Below are 21,805 nucleotides of genomic sequence, written 5' to 3'. Positions count from 1 at the left end.
AATGCAGCACTAAGATCTAAAAGGACGAGAATAGAAACATATCCACTGTCTGAGGCCATGAGAAGGTCGTTGGTAACCTTCAGTAGTGCTGTTTCTGTACTATGATGTTTTCTAAAACCTGACTGAAAGTCTTCAAGCAGACTATTCCTGTGTAAATAGTCACATAACTGGTTAGCAACAGTTTTTTCAAGGATTTTAGAGATAAAGGGGAGGTTTGATATGGGTCTATAGTTAGCTAAGATATCTGGGTCCAGAGTCGGTTTTTTGAGCAGAGGTTTAACTACTGCCACCTTAAAGGCCTTTGGTACATAGCCTGTCAATGTAGATAAATTGATCTGATCTAATATGGAATTATTAATTAAAGGTAATACATCCTTAAATAGCCTTGATGGAATAGGATCTAAAAGACAGGTTGATGACTTGGATGAAGTGACAAGTGAAGTCAGCTCAGCCAGATCTATAGCGGAGAAGCATTCTAAATAAAAATTAGGCGATACTATTGGTTCAGAACCTACGGTACTGGACAGTGTGTCTGTGCCATTAGTGGGAAGAAGCTGGTAAATTTTTTCTCTGATGGTAATAATCTTATTAGTAAAGAAACTCATGAAATCATTGCTACTTAGAGTTGGAGGAATAGACTGTTCAGTAGAGCTTTTACTCTCTGTCAGCCTGGCTACAGTGCTGAAGAGGAACCTGGGGTTGTTTTCATTTTCCTCTATTAGTGAAGAAAAATAATTGGTTCTGGCATTTCGGAGGGCTTTCTTATATGTAATTAAACTTTTTTTCCAGTCTAGGTGAGAATCATCTAGACTATTGGAACGCCACTTCCTTTCTAACCTACGTGACGTCTGTTTTAAAGCGCGTGTCTGTGCATTAAACCATGGAGCTATCCTCCTCTGTTTGACTGTCTTCTTTTTCAGAGGGGCGACAGTGTCAAGTGTGGAACGTAGTGAGGCTGCTGCACTATCAACAACATCATCAATTTGTATGGGAGTAAAGTTTTGATAACGATCCTGCAATGTATCGACACATGGCAGTAGAGTAAATAACGAAGGAACTGTTTCTTTGAATTTACTAACAGAGTTTTCTGATAGACACCTGCTGTAATAGAACTTTTCTCCAAATTCAGTAAAGTTAATAATGGAGAATTCAAATGTAACTAAGTAGTGATCGGACAGAGGGTTTTGAGGAAATACTATTAGATTGTCAATGTCTATGCCATAGGTCAGAACGAGGTCAAGGGTGTGATTAAAACAGTGAGTGGGTTTGTTTACATGTTGAGTAAAACCAATTGAGTCTATGAGCGAATTAAAGGCAGAACTAAGACTGTCGTTGGCAACATCCACATGAATGTTGAAATCACCCACTATAATAACTTTATCTGTGCTAAGCACCAACTCAGATAAAAAGTCTGAAAATTCAGATAAAAATTCAGAGTAAGGGCCTGGTGGTCGATAAACAACGACTACAATAACTGGTTTTTGACAATTCCAGCTAGGGTGAAGGAGGCTAAGAGTTAGGCTTTCAAGCAAGCGAGCGTTAAGCAATAAGTCTGCTTGGTAGATTGCTGCTACTCCTCCTCCTCGTCCTGTGGTCCGAGGAATATGAGTATTATTATAAGAGGGAGGTGTTGATTCATTTAAACTAACATATTCTTCTGGCTGTAGCCAGGTTTCAGTCATACAGAATAAATCAACGTGCTTATCAGTTATCAGATCATTCACTAACAAAGATTTAGATGGGAGTGACCTAATATTAAATAATCCACATTTTATTGTTCTATTCTTAGGTTCATTTATAGGCTTTGTGTTGATCTTTATGAGATTTGTGTGAATTACACCTCTTTTATTTCCCTTTGGATTAGATAGTTGAAGTGGTCGTGGGGCAGAAACAGTTTCTATGGGGTTTTGTGGGGGTGACTGCTGTAATAGAAGCGCAGAGAAGCGTGTAAGACTGCAACTCTGCTTCCTGGTCCCAACTCTGAAAAGTCACGGGGTTGACCGTCTAGGTAACCGAGTCAGGTTTCTACAAATGAGAGCTGCACCATCCAAAGCTGGATGAATGCCGTCTCTCCGCATCAGACCAGGAATTCTCCAAAAGGTGCGCCAGTTATCTATGAAGCCCACATTGTTATCTGGACACCACCTCGACAACCAGCGGTTTAGTGATGATGTACGGCTATACATGTCATCACTGTTCAAGTTGGGCAGGGGTCCAGAGAAATCTACAGAGTCCGACATTGTTCTTGCAAAAGTACACACCGAATCAATATTCATCTTCATGACCTCCGATTGACGTAATCGGGTGTCATTACTGCCGACGTGAATAATAATTTTACCATATCTACGTTTATCCTTAGCCAGCAGTTTTAGGTGGGATTCAACGTCGCCTGCTCTGGCCCCTGGGATACAGACTGTGGTCGCTGGTTTCGCTAACTTCACGTTCCTCAAAACAGAGTCACCAATGATCAGAGTTGTTTCCTCAGCGGGTGTGTCGAGAGGGGAGAATTTATTAGAGACGTGAAGTGGTTGGTGGTGAACCGTGAGCTTCAGTTTAGGACTATGCCTCTTATTGCGGACAGTCACCCAGCCGCCCTGTCCTCCCGGCTGCTCGGGAGCTGCTGGGGGATCTGAAGGAGCTAAAGAAGCTACACTGGAGCGACTAGCACCGGCTAGCGGGGACTGGCTAACAGTCTCAGCTAACGACTTACTCTCCACGGTGCAGAGCCGCGCTTCTAACAGACTGAACATCGCCTCCATCCTAGCAAACAAACTACACTTACTAAAAGTGTCACTATCGCTAAAGTATTGTGTCACTTCTCCTGGAAACCTCCACGATGTTTCCAGGAATCTATGGAGGAGCTGTAAATTAAATCTTTTTTTTCTCAGTCCAGAGAAGTGTGGGTAACCCTAAGCCTAACCCTAACTTTTGGGGTGATACTCTTTGTTTAGCTGAATTTATGCTCGTCATTTTGAGGTCACTTTCTGTGTCGCACAGTGCGCATAGGTTCATTTTCACGAGGTTGTGCACCTCTCATTTTCTGTAACTTGGTGCTCGCGGCGCGTCCGGCGCATTGGCGATATGGACGAGCTGGAGCAAGACTTGAACCAGTCCGCTTGTACAGGTACATATGATCAAACAAAGAGGCAGATATTTACCACTGATAAAAACAAAGAATAATTCATGGCCCTGTGAGGTGTCTCCTTTTTAACACCGTGAAGTTTAACAGTGAAGCAGGAGATAAGGCCCACAGTTGCAATTTAATCAGCTGCCCCAGAAATTCTGTTCATGGCTTTAAATGGCATATTTACATCTATGTCTATGGGCTCTATTGTTTAGCCTAACAATGCTATTGAATAGTAAATTACTGCTAACGTCACCTGTTCTGGGTGGTACCAGGTTCTGAAGGCTCTGGAATGTGCTATGGGATGGTTGTTGCATTGTCCAGGGACAGGTGATAATGTTCTGCAATGAGTGCTCAGGAGAGATGTGTAATCTTTTTATTGTGATAAGTAGAAAGACAGTGTTGTTCAGGGAGAATGAGGGGAGGGTTTTACCAGGACACTGAATCACAAACCACAATTTCTTCCTCATCTACCAATCCCAACACAAGCCTTCTGGCCTTTGCCATGATGCGTTTTGCTCTTGTGGTGATGCCAGCGGTGTAAATAGTGTTTTGTTAGCAGTGACACCTTTTGTTAGGGAGAAGACGGCACTGTCAGACACGCCTGAAGTGCGCGTATAAACGAACTGTGAACTGCTGTGACCTCTCAGCTGCCGTGTGACTCTTTCAGTTGGGGGCTGCACATTGGTAATGTGTTGAGCGCTGTCGCCTCACAGCAACAGGTTCTGGGTTCAAATCCCGGTTTGCATGTTCTCGCTGTGCATGCGTGGGTTCTCTTGGGGTACTCCTCCGGCTTCCTCTCACAGTCCAAAGACATGCAGATTGGGGTTAGGTTAATTGGAGACTCTAAATTAACCCTAGGTATGAATGTGAGTGTGAATGGTTGTTCGTCTCTGTATGTTGGCCCTGTGATAGGTTGGCGACCTGTCCAGGGTGTACCCCACCTCTCGCCCTTTGTCAGCTGGAATTGGCTCATGCCCCCCCCGCGACCCTTAAATGGATAAAGTGGTAGATGGTGGATGGGACTCTTTCAGTTTTTTAATTAAGACAATTTTTCCAAGGTAATTCATGATTCCGTCAAACACAGACTAGGCCATCAGAAGTATTTATTATAAGAGCTCAATAAAAATATCATGGAGATATCTGGTTTCTTACACAGATCAACAGGGTGGTCAGTGTATGGCGTCCCAAGATAATCTGCCTATCTCCGGTCTCTGTAGTGTTTTTAGCTGTCAGAGTAATGTCATCATCTCACTGCAACTATGACACCTCGAGACAGCCTTCAGCTAGGATAATTATCGGCCTGCCACAGATCAGATGACCTTGCATAGTGCGTGAGAACGCTCATCTTGCAGTTTCTCAGGAGAGGACAGAAATTCCTCAACAGTTAGTAGCAGTGGTGTAAAGTAACGAAGTACAAGTACTTTTAGATAGTAGATTTTGGGAGTATCTATACTTTACTTGAGTATTTATATTTATTTCAACTTTTACTTTTACTTAAGTACATTATAAAGAAAAAGAGAGAAGGGATGGAGGGAGTAAGATGAGGTAGGGATTGGGGGGTAGGAGTAGAGGGAGCAGGAGGGAGGAATTAATACTGTTAATAAAGTTTAAATTGAAGAATTGAATTTTTGGCTGTTTTTTTTCTTTGTACTTTTACTTTTGATACTTCCTCCTCAAATGAGGGAGATGTACAAAGATGTAAAGTAATCAAACATATTTATTTAAATGTATGTTACATTTGTGTACATTTACATCCCGCCCTGACTGTAAACCAGGGCAGAATCAGCCAGTGGCAGCATGGTTGGCTTTGGGGGCGGATCCATGGGTCGTGTCTACCATGACCCAGGGATACTGCCCACAGTTCTTGTGCAGACCTCCGGCAACAAGGTCAGCCACCTTCACAACTGTAAGCAACCCTCAGCAAGCAAAGGTGCTGCGGGCAGAACTATCTGTCCTTTTGGAGAAAGGTGCAATAAGGGAAGTGGAGTGTGGGAATCACCAGGCTGAGTTTTACTCCCACTTATTCTTGGTCACCAAGCAGGACGGGGGTCTACGTCCAATTCTGGACCTCAGGGAGCTCAAATGTTGTTCACCCCGACCTCCAGGACACCTACATTCAGATTCCTATTTGGCAGGGACATTGGCATTTTCTGAGGTTCAGCTTGGAGGGCAGAGTTTTCGAGTTTGGGGTTCTGCCTTTCGGCATATCGCTGTCTCCCCGAACATTCACTCGATGCATAGAGGCAGTCGTGGCACCTACGGGGCAGCAAGGACTGAGAATCCTCAATTCTCTGGAAGACTGGCTGTTCCATATCCCTCTCAGAGGAGCAATACCGTTGTCATGTGGAGATGCTCCTGCAGCACATTCACAGCGTGGGTCTTCGCCTGAACCACAAAAGGGGCTTGAGAGCTGCAACGGTGCAAGTATTTCCTCTGGCCTTACTGCATATATGTCCTGTCCAAAGGTGCCTGTTGAGTCTGGGCCTGTGTCCACAGGCAGGGCCGGCTCTAGTCATTTTGATGCCCTAGGGATTAAAGAACCCCCACACGATTGCAAAGAGCTGTATCTGACTTCCAATAAGTAAACTTTTGTAGACTCCTTTAATGGGATTATTGTTTCCCATTGGATTTTGATATAGTAAGGTGGTGGACTGTAGGGGGGTCTGGGGTCATGCTCCCCGGGGAAGAACATTTTGTACATTTGATAGCTAAATCCATCAATCTGGTGAAGTTTGATTGCAATTTAGGAGGCTATATGACTACATCTATATAAAGAACTTGATGCTCTTGTAAACAATTGTGTGCTGCTATTTCCTGAGGATATTGTAATGCTTAGATGATTTTTCCTCAAATTTCTAAGAACACACCGCATGGCACACACTGGTCTCGCTCTCGCTCGCTGCTGCCCACTTAGGAAAAAAAAAAAAGTCATCCTTGCGGCACACCCCTGACTTTCTTCACCCTAGGCGACGACCTATGTTGCCTATGCCAAGAACCAGCCCTGTCCACAGGGTTCCCACCGGACCAAGGTGATAGTTACTCTTGACTTTAGAGAGCCCTCCACTGGTCGGAGGACTCAAACAACATGGAGCTGCTGAGACTGAAGGCTCATCACGTCATTATCAGGACCGACAGCAGTGACCGCTCGAATATGCACAGGTGACATTCATCTTGCTAATGCACATAATTTGCAAATATTTCTGAAGATAGAAGAGTTCGATGAATCCGACATGGCATATGAACTCATAGTATGTACTCATAGTACAAACGGATGTAGGACAAATTTAGGATAAGAATACAAACATGTTCTTGCGTGAGGCCAATTGTGTTGTAGCAATTGATGTAAAACCAAAATTTCCAGCCTTGATAGGTCACATTTTGTGAGGCATAACAATATCCATGTATCATGTGCAACATTTATATATTTTCATCATGCCACTTCAAAACACTGTGCAATAACCATAATATTTATAATTCTATTTAAATACACAGTAGAATTCTCATGCTGTTTACCCTTATAATACATCTGTATTCTCTTTGCTCCCTCATTACCTCGACTTGTGTTTACTTGTATTTTATTGAAGAACTTTGACAGTTTTTGGGTTATTTTTATATTTTATTACATAGTTGCTTATTTTCATATCTGGATATTTTATCTGACCTTGTAAATATTTATAATTGGCACCATTATAATTTGAGGATGACACTTTTAGAATTCCGGACAATGACAATAAAGTACTTCAATCTTCATAGGAGGGTCTGTGTTTACGTTCCTACCTCATCCCCTCTGTATTCTTAGGCTGGACTCTGAACCCCAAATTGCCCCTGATGGCTGTGACAGCAGTGTGTGAATGAGATGCATAACCCGTAGACAAGGCATTATATATATAAGCGCAGTAAAGCGCATTGAGTGGTTGATAAGACTAGAAAAGCGCTATATAAATGCAGTCTATCTGCCATTTATTATCAACATAAGTATATATATACATATACATGATGGCTTTCATGAACTCCAACTTTTTCATCAGCAAAAAAAAGCTGAGATGTACCTGGATTTTCTACACCACAAATATAAGACAACATTTTCAACATGTCATGTTCATTCATCAAGGAAAACAAGGATCAGGCTCATTCGGCCAGGAAAACAGTTCTTCAATTCAGTTCTTTGTCTTTTTATATGCAATACAGAAACATTTGTAATTAATACAGAAACCATTCTTAAAGTGATTAACATTAATGGCAGCACTCCTAAAGGAAAATATTTAAAAGTAATCACAAGATCAATTGAATCGACACATTTCTTTATTATTTATGAATTATCAACTTATATATTACTTATTATATTACAGTACATATATATTACAAGATATTACTAAAACAAATTCCAGTAATGATTAACCAGCTTTAAATTCATACAATGGTGTTATTGAACTCTAAAGCACAAAATGAACATATATAATATACTTTGCAACATCTGGCAAATCAACCCATTCCCTCCCAAATTCAGTCTATATATATATAACACTGAAGAGAATATAAGCATCATGTGTTCATTGTCATATTCAGTTAATTTTCAACAATAACACAGAGTTACATAAAAAAAGAACAATAACAAAAATAACCCAAATTTTTGGGTCAGTTAGGGAAACGATTAGGGCAAGGGTTCAGCAAGTAATGGTTAGGATTATGGTAAATCTCCAGGAAATGAAAGCAAATCTATGTAATGTACCCAAATGTGAGCTACACAAAACAAAATGAGTAAGTGTACATAAATCTAAACATTTTGAATAATGATCTTACGGAGTGAGGACATTTTGGCTGGTCTTCACTTTCTGACACATCTTCCAAGAGCTTTTTGAGGGTCAAGACTAGGTTGTAAGATTAGGGTAGAATGAGGTTTAGGTTACGGTAAAGGTTAAGGTTAAGCATTTAGTTGTGATGGTTAAGGATAGGGTAACGTATTAGGGAATGCTTTATGCCAATGCGTATCCTCACTAAGATAGTACAAGGTTGTGTGTGTGTGTCAGTGTGTGTGTCTGTGTGTCTCCTAGCAATTTGAAATGGAGCTGTTAACTGATGGCCCGATTAACTCTTCGATCATCACAGCAAGGATGTGGCACAACTCCTTAGCCTGAAAGAGAGATTAACAAAGAAAGTGTTTGTCAATAAATCTTTAGGTTTATTCTTATTTGATTTCACCATTTACCAGAAGTCACAGCAATTTAGCTAATTATTAAATTACTTTGGTGTTTTGTTAGTATTGCCTCACCAATCAGAGAATCAAGGCCAAATTAGAAACCAATCAGAGAATTAAAGCATACAGTAAAGTATCAAATTCACTGAAAGCCTTAACAAAATTGAATCCGAATGATTTGTAGCAGATTTTCTGAGACTTCTTTTAATCAAAATCATCAAATACTTTTTAAACCAAGAAGTGTCAACATTTTTCCTTTGTAAGGCCATGTGATGCAAGATAAAAAAAATTCATCATCTTTATGAGAAGGTTGCTCTCAGGTCTCAGGCACATTAACATTACAATCACTGTGTTGTGAATCCATATAATTGATGGGAATACAATTTGAAGTTTTACAACAAAAATAATATGTAATCACAACTGTTAGTCATTACCTGTTTGAGATAAATGGTGACATTTTTGGGGTGCGCTGGATTGCCATAATTGATGTTGACTGCTGGCCCTTTGCCTCGTCTCTTGGGTCGAATGGTGCACATGGCCTGTACATCTGCCAGAGGAATCATAAAAGCTTGCTCCTGCAGAGGAAATAAACATTAATAATCAGATGGCTTTTTATAAAAAAAATTAAAAACACATTTTGCAGTCAGTTTTGCTATTGACCAGGGAAGTTGACCGTTTGTCCGAATATTTTTTTTCAGTAGAAAGATGTAGGTCCCAACAGAGTGTCCACAGTAGTGATCGTCAAGTGAAACCTTGGAATTAAGGTCCTGCCAGTACACCCACCCAATCAATCGTAAGTCAATCATGATGTCTCACCCCCATTTATTTATCTACGCCAAATACAAAGTTATTGGAAAACGAAATACTTGAACATACATCAGAATGATAATAACTATCTGAAATGACAGGAACATCTCTGGGAAAAATTTATTAAACCTCTACTTTAATTTTCAAGTTTGACCCATGTCCTATCTGCTAACATGTACGGGGCAGAGTTTATGACTACAGTAAGCCACCAGGGGTGTCATTAAAATATTTTGATTTTGCTTTTGGTGATGAGTCAGGTTGTCCATCTTTATATACTTTCATTGCAAAGATTGAAACAAATTTTTGGTTTGGAATTGTTTGTATAAGACGATTACTAAATGGAGTGCATTTATATAGCGCTTTCATTGTCTCATTGTCCTCGGGTGTCCTGAAAGGCACATACAAATAAATGTATTATTATTTTTATTATTATTATTATTGACCACCAAAGCGCTTTACAGTTCAAGTCACAATTTAGAATTGAGTGTCTTGCCCAATGACAAATTGGCATGCAAAAAGGTAGCCGGGAAGCAAACCATCAACCTTCTGGTCTCCCTCAGTCACAGCCACCCAAAATCCCTTAAAGTATGAAATGGATTCAATGAGTGGAAAAAAAACCATCTTGTTGTGGGGTCATTAAATACACCTTCCAAGCAGATTGGAAGAAAATTTAACCCCTAAACGTGTTCTGGATTAATCCAAGACATAACCAATAATAAAGTTAGTAAAGCAGTAGCGGCCAGTGGTCAGAAATTCTAGTGGGGCAGTCATTTTTTCTTGGGACTCAATAACTAGCCGTGCCCACTTTTTTCATATCATTATTTTAATTATGAAATATATTACAAATATTTATTATAGTAATCGCGTTTAATAATTACAACATTTGAGAATAGACAGTACATAAACATACCTGCCAGTAGCGGTGGATACAATTCAACAGGCAATAATCAGAGTGTGCGTGGCAAGGAACCACCCACTATAAACCAGACTGAACAACACAGAAAATAAAATGACTATGACGTGTTCTGGGGAGCTGAAACTTATCAAGTCACGAACGTATACAGAAGTAAATAAAAAAAGGCCTACTACAGTCTGTCATATCACAGACTCATCCTGTCACCTTACTTTTGTAGGAACATGGCACTTTCAGATGCGCAACTTTATCGATCACAGCTTTATTGAACTCAGGGATGTCATGCGTCAGTCGCTTTTCAATCGACAGCACTGCTAATGCATTAAATCTGCTCTATTTTGCTGCTGTTGAGTTTGAGTAGGTTTGATGACATACAAGTTTTTATTTCAATCAGGCAGTTAATAAGTGAAGGCGGGGGGAGCTGATTTTATGGTTTGGTGCTAAGGTAAAGCTGAGTGTCATCAGCATAACAGTGGAAACTGAGACCATGGTGGCAGATTATTTGACCAAGAGTGAGATGTAGTAGGTGAAAAGGAGGGGTCTAACCACAGAGCCTTGAGGCACGCCTTGTTTGACTGGGGCCAGGGGGAGTGAGAGACTCTGAGGGTGACAAACTGTTTCCTGTTGGAGAGGTAAGACTGGAACCAGGAGAGCGCTGAACCTGTATTTATCTATAAAGCCAGATGAAACTAATCAGGTAGAAACACTTCAGGATTGTCCCAAAGGCATGAAGGCCTGGATGACTCATAATTTTTTAATTCTAAATTCTGACAAAACCAAGGTCATTGTACTCTTTCCCTAAACACCTCAGAGAAATACTATCTGAGCATATAGTTACCTTGGATGGCATTACATTATCCTCCAGCTCTACTGTGAGGAACATTGGAGTTATCTATGACCAGTACATGTCCTTTGACTCACACATAGAACAAATCTCTAGGACAGCCTTCTTTCACCTGCGCAATATCAAGAACATTAGAAACATCCTATCTCAAAAAGATGCTGAAAAACTAGTCCATACATTTGTCACTTCTAGACTGGAATACTGAAATAGTCCCCCACCCCTCTCCCTAATCCCATCCCCTACCCGAACCAGGGTCTATATATAATAATAAGAGTATGTGCAGATCCGGGTACGGTGGAAAAGGTATTTGAGACCTAGTACTGTGGTTGAAACATGTACCTGTGTTTTAGGGTGAAGAAACAGCATGCCCTCCTCGCTGATGCTGACCACACAGGGGGAGGGACAGCCATGCTGGCTGACCGTCTTAGCCAAGTAGGTGTTGAAACCAAACAATGGCAGTCTGCTCATAAACTCTGAAAGACAGAAGTTTCCAGTAAATACAGTTTTCATCAGTTATGATGTAAAAAGGAGAGGAGAATAGAGTAGACAGTATAGCAGCAAAGAAGTGCAACCTACCAACGAATCGTATTTTGGCTTCTTGAGGGCTGAGGGACTGCATGGCAGCTATCTGACCCAGACAAAATGACTGGATCTCCTCAGCTTGACTCCTGAACCAATCCAGTTGGGGGGGCAGGTACTCCTTTATCTCTGGCCTTAAAGGAAAATACACTTGTGTCAATATCCAATACTCATGGAGCAGGGACCAAAACTTTGAGACTACTTGGTCTTTTGGACCCAACAGAATTTACATGGCATAGAGTTTGGCCTGTTGTTACATGAGACTTTAAATAATTCATGTTTTGCAGGTTCATCCAATATATCAACTGATATGTGGTCATTGCAGATACATTAGTATCATATTGTATCTGTTAGCCAGTAAGTAACAATTTATTTTCATGTATTTTCCCTACATAGTCATTCAACTTAGTTTCACTCCATATTTTTCCCTATATTAGGTATGTGCTGTAATTATACTGTGGTAAAGTTAACTGTCTGCAACCTCCTGTGGAGATTGCCAGGGTTGGTACTATTGTGACTTTACTGTTTCCCTCTGCTTGCAACTATGTTCTGTCATTATCAACTATGTGGGCTGTGTTTCCTTATACTTTACTTTTATTGGTTTGTAGATGGGCGTGCATCTGATTTTAGTGTGTTGTCAATTCAGGGGATAGCCTTTTTTATTTTGAACGGATGGAGAAGTCATTGGACCATTGGTCCAGACTGTATTCCAAGGCACTTTTCACACCTGCAATTTAGTTCGGTTTTGGACCAAACAAGGCAGGTGTGAAAGCGCCCACAAGCTTTGCAATTATGGCTCCTGTCGTGCACCAACCCGAAGGTTGGCGGTTCGATCACATCACCACTTCCTCATGACAATGTGTCTCTGATGGCTCTCCCGGCAGTGTATAAATGTGACAGAAAAAGCGTGATAAATAGCAGTGCTGTATGAATATGTAAATGGGTGAATGTGAATGGGTGAATTTACTTCACTAAGCTATCTCATGAAAACCTTGATTAATATTTGAGTTCTTGAAAAATACTGTATATGTATGTAAGTGGCATGATCCTATGAAATTATATATATATATCAGATATATAAATCCTAAATTTCTATTACATTTGTTCATACTGTGAGTTTGTACAAACTGCGGTTTCAGCAAATGCTTCTAACTTCAGAAGTGTATCAATGACCTGCGTAAACACCTGTGCCTATTTGAGCGAACGTGCACAAGGACAAATTGGAATGGTTTATTTTTCTGTCGAAACTCCTGTTTCTCTTTTGCTTTTTTGCTTTTTGACTTCGGCACATGAATACCCTAAATCACTGGGTCTTAACATTTTGTAGATATAGTATTTTTGTAGATATAGCCCCTCTTCTCCGCACATGACTACCACAAACTTTTACAGAAGATTGCAGTACTTGAAACTAAAAATTCATAGACTACAAGTAAATGTGGAAGTGAATGGACAATGTGGGACTGATACCACTTTACCATGGAATCAAAACAGTGGACAAGATAATGCTAACACAAAGCTGGTTAGCACTACACAGAAAAGGGAGGACAGCGTTCAGGCTAATTGAGCTACAAATTATCTTTGGAACTCTCATGGTGCAAAGCTTAAGGGTATCGGAGGACGAGTAACAGGCAGTGAGATTTGTGATGCCACCGGCTGGCCTGCTCCTAGCAGGACACAGCCCTAGACTGCTGCTAAAGAGGGATATAACAACAAGCCTCCCCAACAACCATGTGTACAACTGGAGAACTGATTTTCTCCGCTGGATCTCTGTCTGAGGACCGGATTAATCTTCCATCTGCTTACAACAGGGTAAAAGCTGAAAGTAACTCAGAAAATAATGGCTGGGCCTCAGACTCTGATTGTGGGTGTCTCATTTGCTAAAGATATAAGAAGCTTGTGCAGTAAAAACACCATAGTTCTGTGCTTTCCTAAGGACATGGTATCTGACATGAGAGAAACAATCGAGGATGTCTTGGCTGAGGATCCATCTGTGAAAAACAACAGATTGCACATCGGGTCAAATGATGTTGTGAAACAGCAGTCTGAAATACTGAAGTAAGGCTGTTTGAATACTGAGGTGTGCATCAGTGGGCCCCTGTCACCGGTCAGAAAAGGAGTCGAGAAATTCTCAAGACTATTGATGAACACGTCGGCTCTCAACTGCATGCACTGTCCTTTACGACATCGAATTTCTGATCCGACTTCAAGTGAATGCAGCACGAGACGACTCCACCCACCCTTCCCCACTCCCCCGACCACTGAGGTTGCTTTCATTTGTATAAACATTCACCGATGGCAGTGGCCACTGTTATCTGTTGCGTTGCATGAATTTTCTGGGCTGGCTACACGTTGTGTTGGTTATTTGCAGTCAGCAAACAACAGCTGAGATCTGTGTCTCTCTGCGTTGCAGCGAGTGCTGTGAAGGGGGCGTGACCATAGGGTTACCAACTGTCCCGTATTAGCCGGGACGTCCCTTATATTGGGCCTAATTGATTTTTCCCATACGTGACCTCCCTTGTCACGTTTATTGACTGCTAGGCTGATCCAACCACTGATTGATACAACAGTAACAGCAGCAGTGCTGATCACGACACTTGAGAATGATCACGACACCTGTCATCATACAATCACAGTCCCACCCCCCCGCATCAATACAGTTAGGAAAATACGTGCTCTATCTCCTGCTGTGTGTGTGTGGGTGTGCGTGCGCGCGTGCGTGCGTGTCAGTAGGCGTGGTCTTCCTGAGTTCCTCGCTGCACGACGGTTCCTGATCAAGCTCGTTATCTCCTGGTGATGAGAAGTCGAAGAGTCACAGCTTTACTGTGACTCTTCGACTTCTCGTCCCCAGATTGTTTTGTTTCGACCGTGGTTAAACAATCAGTTTCTTCTATGACTTTTTTTAGATCTTGTTTGGTGATTTTACCGAAGCTGATTTTGCTTCTCTGATCGTTCTGCTCAGTTTCTGAGGCAGGCAGTGCCAGTCCTGGAACTCAGCCCAAGCCTTGAACTCAGTCAAAAAACCATTCCCAAACTCATGCTGCCTTGCTCCTGCTCCTCTACCTAACTGCTCAACGTCGCCACCCACAACCATCACCCTCTATTGCTTGAAAGACTATTAAATCTGTTAAAAAGTTCATTGAGTCTGGTCGTCTGCATTTGGGTCGAAATTCTAGCTCAGTCCTGAACTCTTTTAAATTGCAAAAAAAGACATACTGTGCCCCCTGAACTGTCAGTTACGAGTTGACAATATGATGAACACTGTCTGCTATCATAATGTGATGCAAGTAACCAATGAATGTGCTGTAAAAACCTTGGGGGTGCGGGGCGCCGATCAAAAATCTTGCCTCGGGCAACAACATTCAAATTGTGTGATGAAGGGCTGAAAGACTTCAAACCAGTTCAGTAATTTTTTTTAAAGATTCCTTTGTTTCCCTCGTAAAAATGGCAATGAATAACCACAAAAACAAAATAAACAAACTAAAAAAAAATATGTTGGTATCAGCTATCACCCAAATTGTTACTGTAAACACCTGTATCGGCCCAGAATTTCACAATCGACACCCCCCTAAGTTTCTATTTAAGACTTTAATAATGTGCCAAAATAATGTAGCCTAATGTTATTGAATTCAAATTTCTTAATTTGGGGGCTTTCCAAGTAAATATTGATTGATATGACAACGATTAAATCAACATATATACTTCTGCCATTGGGTGCCACCCCTGAAAATCTCCTGCCACCATCTTGCCCCTTACACCTGGCTGGGACCAGATTCACACAACCGTACTTGAAAGTTAGGGTTACCCTCATCTGGCAGTATATTGTCTTGTTTCCTAGGTTTATATTAAGATATTTTGAAATGTCAACGGAGTGAATTACTTCCGAATCATATGTACTGCTGCTGTCCACACAATTAGCCTACACTATTAATGATTTCTGTAAATTTACAGCGAGATTTCAACAGCATTAACCAGTTATTTGTTAAAAAGGCACTTTACTGTTAATAAAAATGACAATCTGTAAAATTACACTATATTGATGTGTTTTTTAACAGCAAAATGCTGTATTGCTAAAATACAGCACTTTACTGCAGAATGATTTAAATAACAGTGTCAAACAGTATTTATTGCATTCTGGGAAGAGAAAATTCACCAGCACATGTGGAGCTGGGATCCATTGTTTTCTTCATCTATCCCCATCTGTGTAATTATTTGGTGAGTATCAATTTTACTCAAATATTTTTCCATAAATCAGTGAAACATCTATTAGTGATGTTTCTAGGTTGTTTGCATCATCAAATATGTGCATGTGTCATCATAGATGGATTAGGCAGCTAGCTAGAGTTTCATAGACTGCTTAGTCTGACAACATAAGCTAATTTTTAGTCTTGACAGTGTAAACCAATGAAAACCATTGCATCAGTTGAAGCAACTTGAATCCTTTCATTCATGCTGTTATTCAATGGAAGAAGTTTTGCACAACTTCACTTTTACATAGAGTCTTAAGAAACACTATCATTTTTCAGGCACGTCATTGGAATGAGAGAGGAACCAAGGCTGGATGAGGCAGTCACCAACAAGAGTCAATCCACGTCTCCACTCTGCTGAGGAGACTGATGGATTTCGATTGGGACTCCATCTAACATGGTGAGCTAATTCAGCCCCATAACTCACTTACATTTGTGAAAACACCAGATTGTCTTTTTTCTCTAATTCTTTGAACTCATTTCTTTCTCTTACTTTCTCTCTCTTACACAGAGTCAGAGGTGGTTTGAGAGGACCAGAAGTCCGTTATTCCTCTGCCATCGTTCAACTATTAGACTTTTGAACTTACACTTAAGTATACATGTTAGAGCCTGAATGTACAGTTCATATTTGGAATTTTGAATTTTAATTGTTTTGATATAGCATTATATTGACCAATGTTTTGTCACAGGTCTTTGTTAGTACTAGTTCAATATGCATTTGTTATACATGTGCAGTTTACAACGTTTTATTAAAATAAAAAGTAAAATGCAAAAAGAGGTTGTGATTTATTTGATTGAAAAATCTGTGATTTAGCTCTGCACTTTCAAAGAAAATTTTGCTGTGGTTTGTAGTGTGCTTGTAGACAGATTTTGGGAGGACTTTAAAACCAGTGAGGTCTATTTTAGTGTCTTTCTTAGGTAAAAACAGAATTGTATTTAAAAAAAGGAAACGGTCAGTCAGTCAACTCTAAGGTACTGTAAAGTCAGTTGACTCTAAAATACTGTGAAAATAATCAAAAAACAAGTTCAGTTGAATAACAGTCCAAAACTGTAAACTTTAGTGACGGGAGATAAATGTTAAGTTTACAGTAACATAATGGCAACCCTGCTTTTTACAGGGAAAACATTTAACAGTGTATGATATATGTTGTTTATGCTGTATTTACATTGGTTTGGGCATTAGAGAAGTGGATGAATCAATGCATCTCTCTTTTCTCCAACTCTGACATTTCCCCTGACAGATCCTTGATGATCCTGCCAAGGAGGTTAGAAGATCTGAAAGAAAGATGGCGAGATGCCCTCACACGTAAGTATCACCCAGACTCTGGCTGAAAGAAACTTGACTTCCAAGGATTAATCAAACAAACAAACTCTTTCAACCAGATAATGGAAACTTTAAAGGGAAAGCCAGAGATCATGAGCACTTCCTTGGCTTTGTGAATGGAAACAACAGGCTTGAATCTGTCTTATGTCATCTTAGCTAAGCTTAATGACCTGAAGATTCCATTTGAGGATTGCAGAGGGCAATCGTATGACAATGGGGCCAACATGAATGGCAAACACCAAGGAGTACAAACCAGACTGTCAAAAATAAATCCCAGAGCTGTGTTCATACCATGTGGAGCACATACTCTAAACCGTGTCATTTCATATGCTGCCAAATCTTTAAAAGATGCTGTTGGGTTTTTTGGGCATGTGCAAAAACTCTTCACCTTCTCTTCAGCAGGCACACAAAGATGGTGTGTTTTAAAGAAAACTGAACATAACATTGAAGTCATGTAGTGACACATGATGGGAGAGTAGGCTCCAAAGTGTTCATGCAATCAGGTATCAGGCTTCTGAGGTTCGAGAGGCATTACTGGAAACCAGACAGACAATCAACAATCCTGTGGCCAAAGTGGAGGCACTAGCACTGGCAGAGGAAGTTGGGTCCCACCGCTTCTTGATTTGCTGTGTTGTATGGTGTGAGATATTGACAAAGACAAACACAGTGAACAAGCTCCTTCAATCCGCCGCAATGCAGCTGTGAATTTGATCTAAAATGCAAAGGCTTCCTTCTGTGAGGCCCGAACAACAGCCAAAAGCATTTGTGAAGAAATGAATGTGGAGGCTGTTCTGAAAGAGAAGAGACTGAGAAACAGCAAGAGGTATTTTAGGGTACTTAGGGTGCTGATGAACCAGTGATTGATGGACTGAGAAACCTTGCAGTCAACTACTTCAACATTGTGGTCGACTCTGACATCCATGGATGAGAGATTTGTAAAACTCAACCAGATGAAAAACAAATATGGAGTGCTGCTGAACTTCAGCAGTGCCTCTGAGATGTCCAGCGAATATTTAAAAGCTCAATGCATGGAAGTTGAAAACACTCTTACTTTCAGGGAACACTCTGACACCACCGGAGTGGATCTGGCACACAAAATTCTGAATTTACCTCATCTGCCATCAGATAAGATGACTGTTTTTGACTTACTTTCCTTTCTGTGAGAAAAACAGGGGGAACTCTATCCTAACCTTTGGATAGCCCTCAGAATTGCAGTCACCCTACCAGTAACAGTAGCATCAGCAGAGAGGAGCTTTTCGAAAATAAAGCTCATCAAAAGCTATCTATAATCTGTAGGAATCTGTCACAGGAACATTTGAGTGGTCTGGCCCTCATGTGCCTCAAACATGATGTGGGGAAACGCACATTCTATGATGACATCACTGATGACTTCGCCTCAAGAAAGTGAAGAAGAGGAATATTTTGATGGTAAGAGTTAATTCAAACATTCTAATATTTACACACTAAATAACATTTAAAATTGTATGGCAGAAGTGCAAATGACTGCTTAACTAACTGACATGCTTTCTTAATTTCTACCAGTCATTCCAGATAAAGTGGTATGCTGATGCTGGAAATGCCCAGGCTGTACAAGGAACCAAAGTTCATCACAAAGTTCATCACAAAGTTCATAACAAAGTTAATAATGTTAGGATTCTATAGAAAATATTCTGTTCAATAAATATTGTTTATTTCTACCTAATTCTGTTCTGTATAGATCTATTTATTCTTAGACTGACAGATGGAGCAAACTGTTTTAAAGTAAGGAGGATTGTAGTGGGAGCACAGGCGTGTCAGGTGTAACTGTGTGGCAATGGCAAATGGTTTATATGCTCTCGAGTCAGGTAGGATGGCCCGTTAGAAGAATTTTACAGGAAAGTCACATTCACCCACTCACACACACACATTCATACAGCTCTGCTGTACTACGCATTTTTCTGTCACATTCATACACTGTCGGAAGAGCCGTCAGAGGCAAGTTAGGGTTAAGTGTTTTGCCCAAAGACACAACGGCATGTGGACTGGCGGAAGCTGGGATCGAACCGCCAACCTTTGGGTTGGTGGACGAACGACTCTACGTCCTGAGACATAAACACATCTCTTATCTCAGGTGTCTTCCTACAGGCCCTGGAAACGCAAGCTACTCCACAAAACTAACAATTTTGACACTTCACCAATGAACAATTATAGGCCTCTATCAAACTTCCCATTTCTGAGCAAAATCATTGAAAAAGCTGTTTTTAAGCAGCTGAATGACTTTGTGGCAATAAACATCTGTTTTGATATGTTCCAGTCTGGATTTATACCACACCATAGCACCAAGACAGCTCTTGTTAAGGTCTTCAATGACATCGACTTAAACAAAGACAATGGCATAATTTCAGTCTTGGTGTTACAGGATCTCAACATATCGGAAAACTGGATGGGACTCCCTGGCACAGTATTAAACTGGTAGAATCCTATATACAATACAGGGACTACTGTCTATAGGCAATAAAACATCTGAATGGGCAGACATTACATGTGGAGTTCCCCAAAGCTCCATTCTCGGGCCTCTTTCTTCTCAGAAAACCAAAATAGAAAATATTTCCATCATTATGCACACGACACACAAATGTATATAACAATATCACCTGGGGAGTATGGTCAAATATACAATCATTGAGTAAATGCATCAAGGAAATCAATGACTTTACACACCAGCATTTTCTTCAAATAAACAAATAAAAACAGAAATAATTGTTTTTGGAGCCATGGAAGAACGATTTAAAGTTAGCACCCAGCTTCAAACCTAATGTTAAAAACCAGAAACCAAGCCAGAAATCTGGGTGTAGTCATGGACTCAGGCCTGAACTTCAACAGCCATTTAAAACAATTACCAAGTCAGCCTACTATCACCATGAGAATATATCAAGGATTAAAGTGCTTATGTCTCAGCAGGATTTGGAAAAACTTTCAGCATTCATCTGCAGGAGGCTCGACTACTGTAACATGTGGTGTCCTTATAGGTCTCCCTAAAAAGTAAAACGGACAGCTGCAGTTAATTCAGATCTCTGTTGCTAGCTTCCTATTTGTCAAATGATTGATTTCAAAATACTACTATTGGTTTACAAAGCACTGAATGGTTTAGGGCCAAAATACATTTCTGATGTTCTGCTTTGCTACGAACCATCGAGACCTCTCAGATCGTCTGGGACAGGTCTGCTTTCAGTCCCCAGAATCAGAACTAAACATGGAGAGGCAGCATTCAGTCTTTATGCTCCACATATCTTGAACAAACTCCCAGAAAACCGCAGATCGGCTGCATCTCTCAGTTCTTTTGAATCAAGACTGAAGACTTTTCTTTTTGCCGCTGTCTTTCAGTAAATAAACTATCTATACATTTCTTGAACTGCACTGTAACTTTTATCACCTGTCTACTTCTACCTTAGATTTTTTTTATTTTCTCTTTTTAATGATTGTATTTTAATGTAATTGAATGTGTTTCTTCCCAATGCTTTTAATGCTTTGTGTAAAGCACTTTGAATTGCCTTGCCTTGAAATATTATATACGAATAAACTGTAAAATTGCCTTACCTTGCCTCCTGTGACCATCAAGCAACAATGATCAGCTGGTATACATTTAGAATTATATTATAATTTAAATTGGAGAGTTAAACAGAATGATGTCAAAATAATCAGGTGTCATTTATACAATCCATTATAGATATTTTGAGAGTTCTTGGCAGCCAGAAAGAGATTTGTGTATGCTATATCCCAGCAATGTGTATTTGATTATTTTTGGTTCTTCCAAAACATTACATTCCTACATTTAACAGTTTTGGATTTGTGAGACTGAGATCAGTGTGTGTGACTCACAGTGAGGGCTGATTCCCTCGTCCACGAGCCAGATGCTGCAGAGCTGAAAGCTCTGCTATGTGCTGGACTGATGAGGAACCACTTGCAGCAGGAGGAAGCATCAGCAACCCACTCAGATAGTCGCCCAGGAGCTACACACACACACACACACACACACACACACACACACACACACACACACACACACACACACACACACACATTACACAAGTTATTTTAGGTTATAGTGAAATGGAAACTATACCAATGGTTAGAACATACTATTATTCTTGGATGCTGTGAACTCATCTTGTTACCTGCTGGTAATGGAACTCCATATAGAGTTCACTCCTGAAGGACAGAGGGCTTCTCCAAATCACTCTCTTCAGAAACAAGACGATGGAGTTGTCATCCAGCAAAAAGTCAAACAGATACTCCTTAGCATGGAGGGGACGCACAATCCCGTCTGACAGAGGAGGAGCGAAGCAGTGAGGAGGTGCAGGACACATATCTGTTTATCTGTTACGAATATTTTTTTAATCTATTCAGTCACTTTAGCAGGTGGTGTGGAATGTTTTTGACACAAATACATTTGGAAAAAAAGCAATGACATAAGATCAGAGATCAACATTTTCCCATTGGGTGATTCCAATTTATTCCAATTATTAAACTCAAACTAATCACACTTGCTCTTATTTATGGACCTGATGTTCCACTGTAATCTTTATGCACAAAAAAAAACAATATTTCCCCAGTGGTGAAATTAGAAATACATGTAGTTCCAAATCAGACAGACACCTTGACTAAATTTAATGATATCAAATCTGCTCTTTGATTAAACTTATACTTAGGGTTTACTACGGTGAGCTCTGAACCATTCCTTAGTCATGCTGCTACAGACCTAGACTGCTGGGGGAACTCCAATAGTAGTTTGTG

At 40.4% G+C, this 21,805-nt stretch overlaps 1 protein-coding gene across 1 annotated transcript in view; it reads right to left on the bottom strand.

Annotated features, from left to right (window-relative positions):
- Positions 1-7,411: 7,411 nt before the first annotated feature.
- Positions 7,412-21,805, bottom strand: part of myo15b (myosin XVB) — a 105,791-nt gene continuing 91,397 nt past the window's right edge. The window contains exons 62-67 of the mRNA XM_047327801.1: positions 21,187-21,335; positions 20,891-21,021; positions 11,462-11,598; positions 11,225-11,358; positions 8,756-8,896; positions 7,412-8,258 (exon numbers count right to left, since the gene is read on the bottom strand). Of these exons, the coding sequence (XP_047183757.1) occupies positions 8,175-8,258; positions 8,756-8,896; positions 11,225-11,358; positions 11,462-11,598; positions 20,891-21,021; positions 21,187-21,335 (776 nt within the window). The 3' untranslated portion in view covers positions 7,412-8,174. The remainder of the gene's footprint in view (positions 8,259-8,755; positions 8,897-11,224; positions 11,359-11,461; positions 11,599-20,890; positions 21,022-21,186; positions 21,336-21,805) is intronic.

The sequence above is a fragment of the Scophthalmus maximus genome, chromosome 16 (assembly GCF_022379125.1).
Source record: "Scophthalmus maximus strain ysfricsl-2021 chromosome 16, ASM2237912v1, whole genome shotgun sequence".
Classification (NCBI taxonomy): domain Eukaryota; kingdom Metazoa; phylum Chordata; class Actinopteri; order Pleuronectiformes; family Scophthalmidae; genus Scophthalmus; species Scophthalmus maximus.
This window is presented reverse-complemented; position numbering and strand designations above follow the sequence as displayed.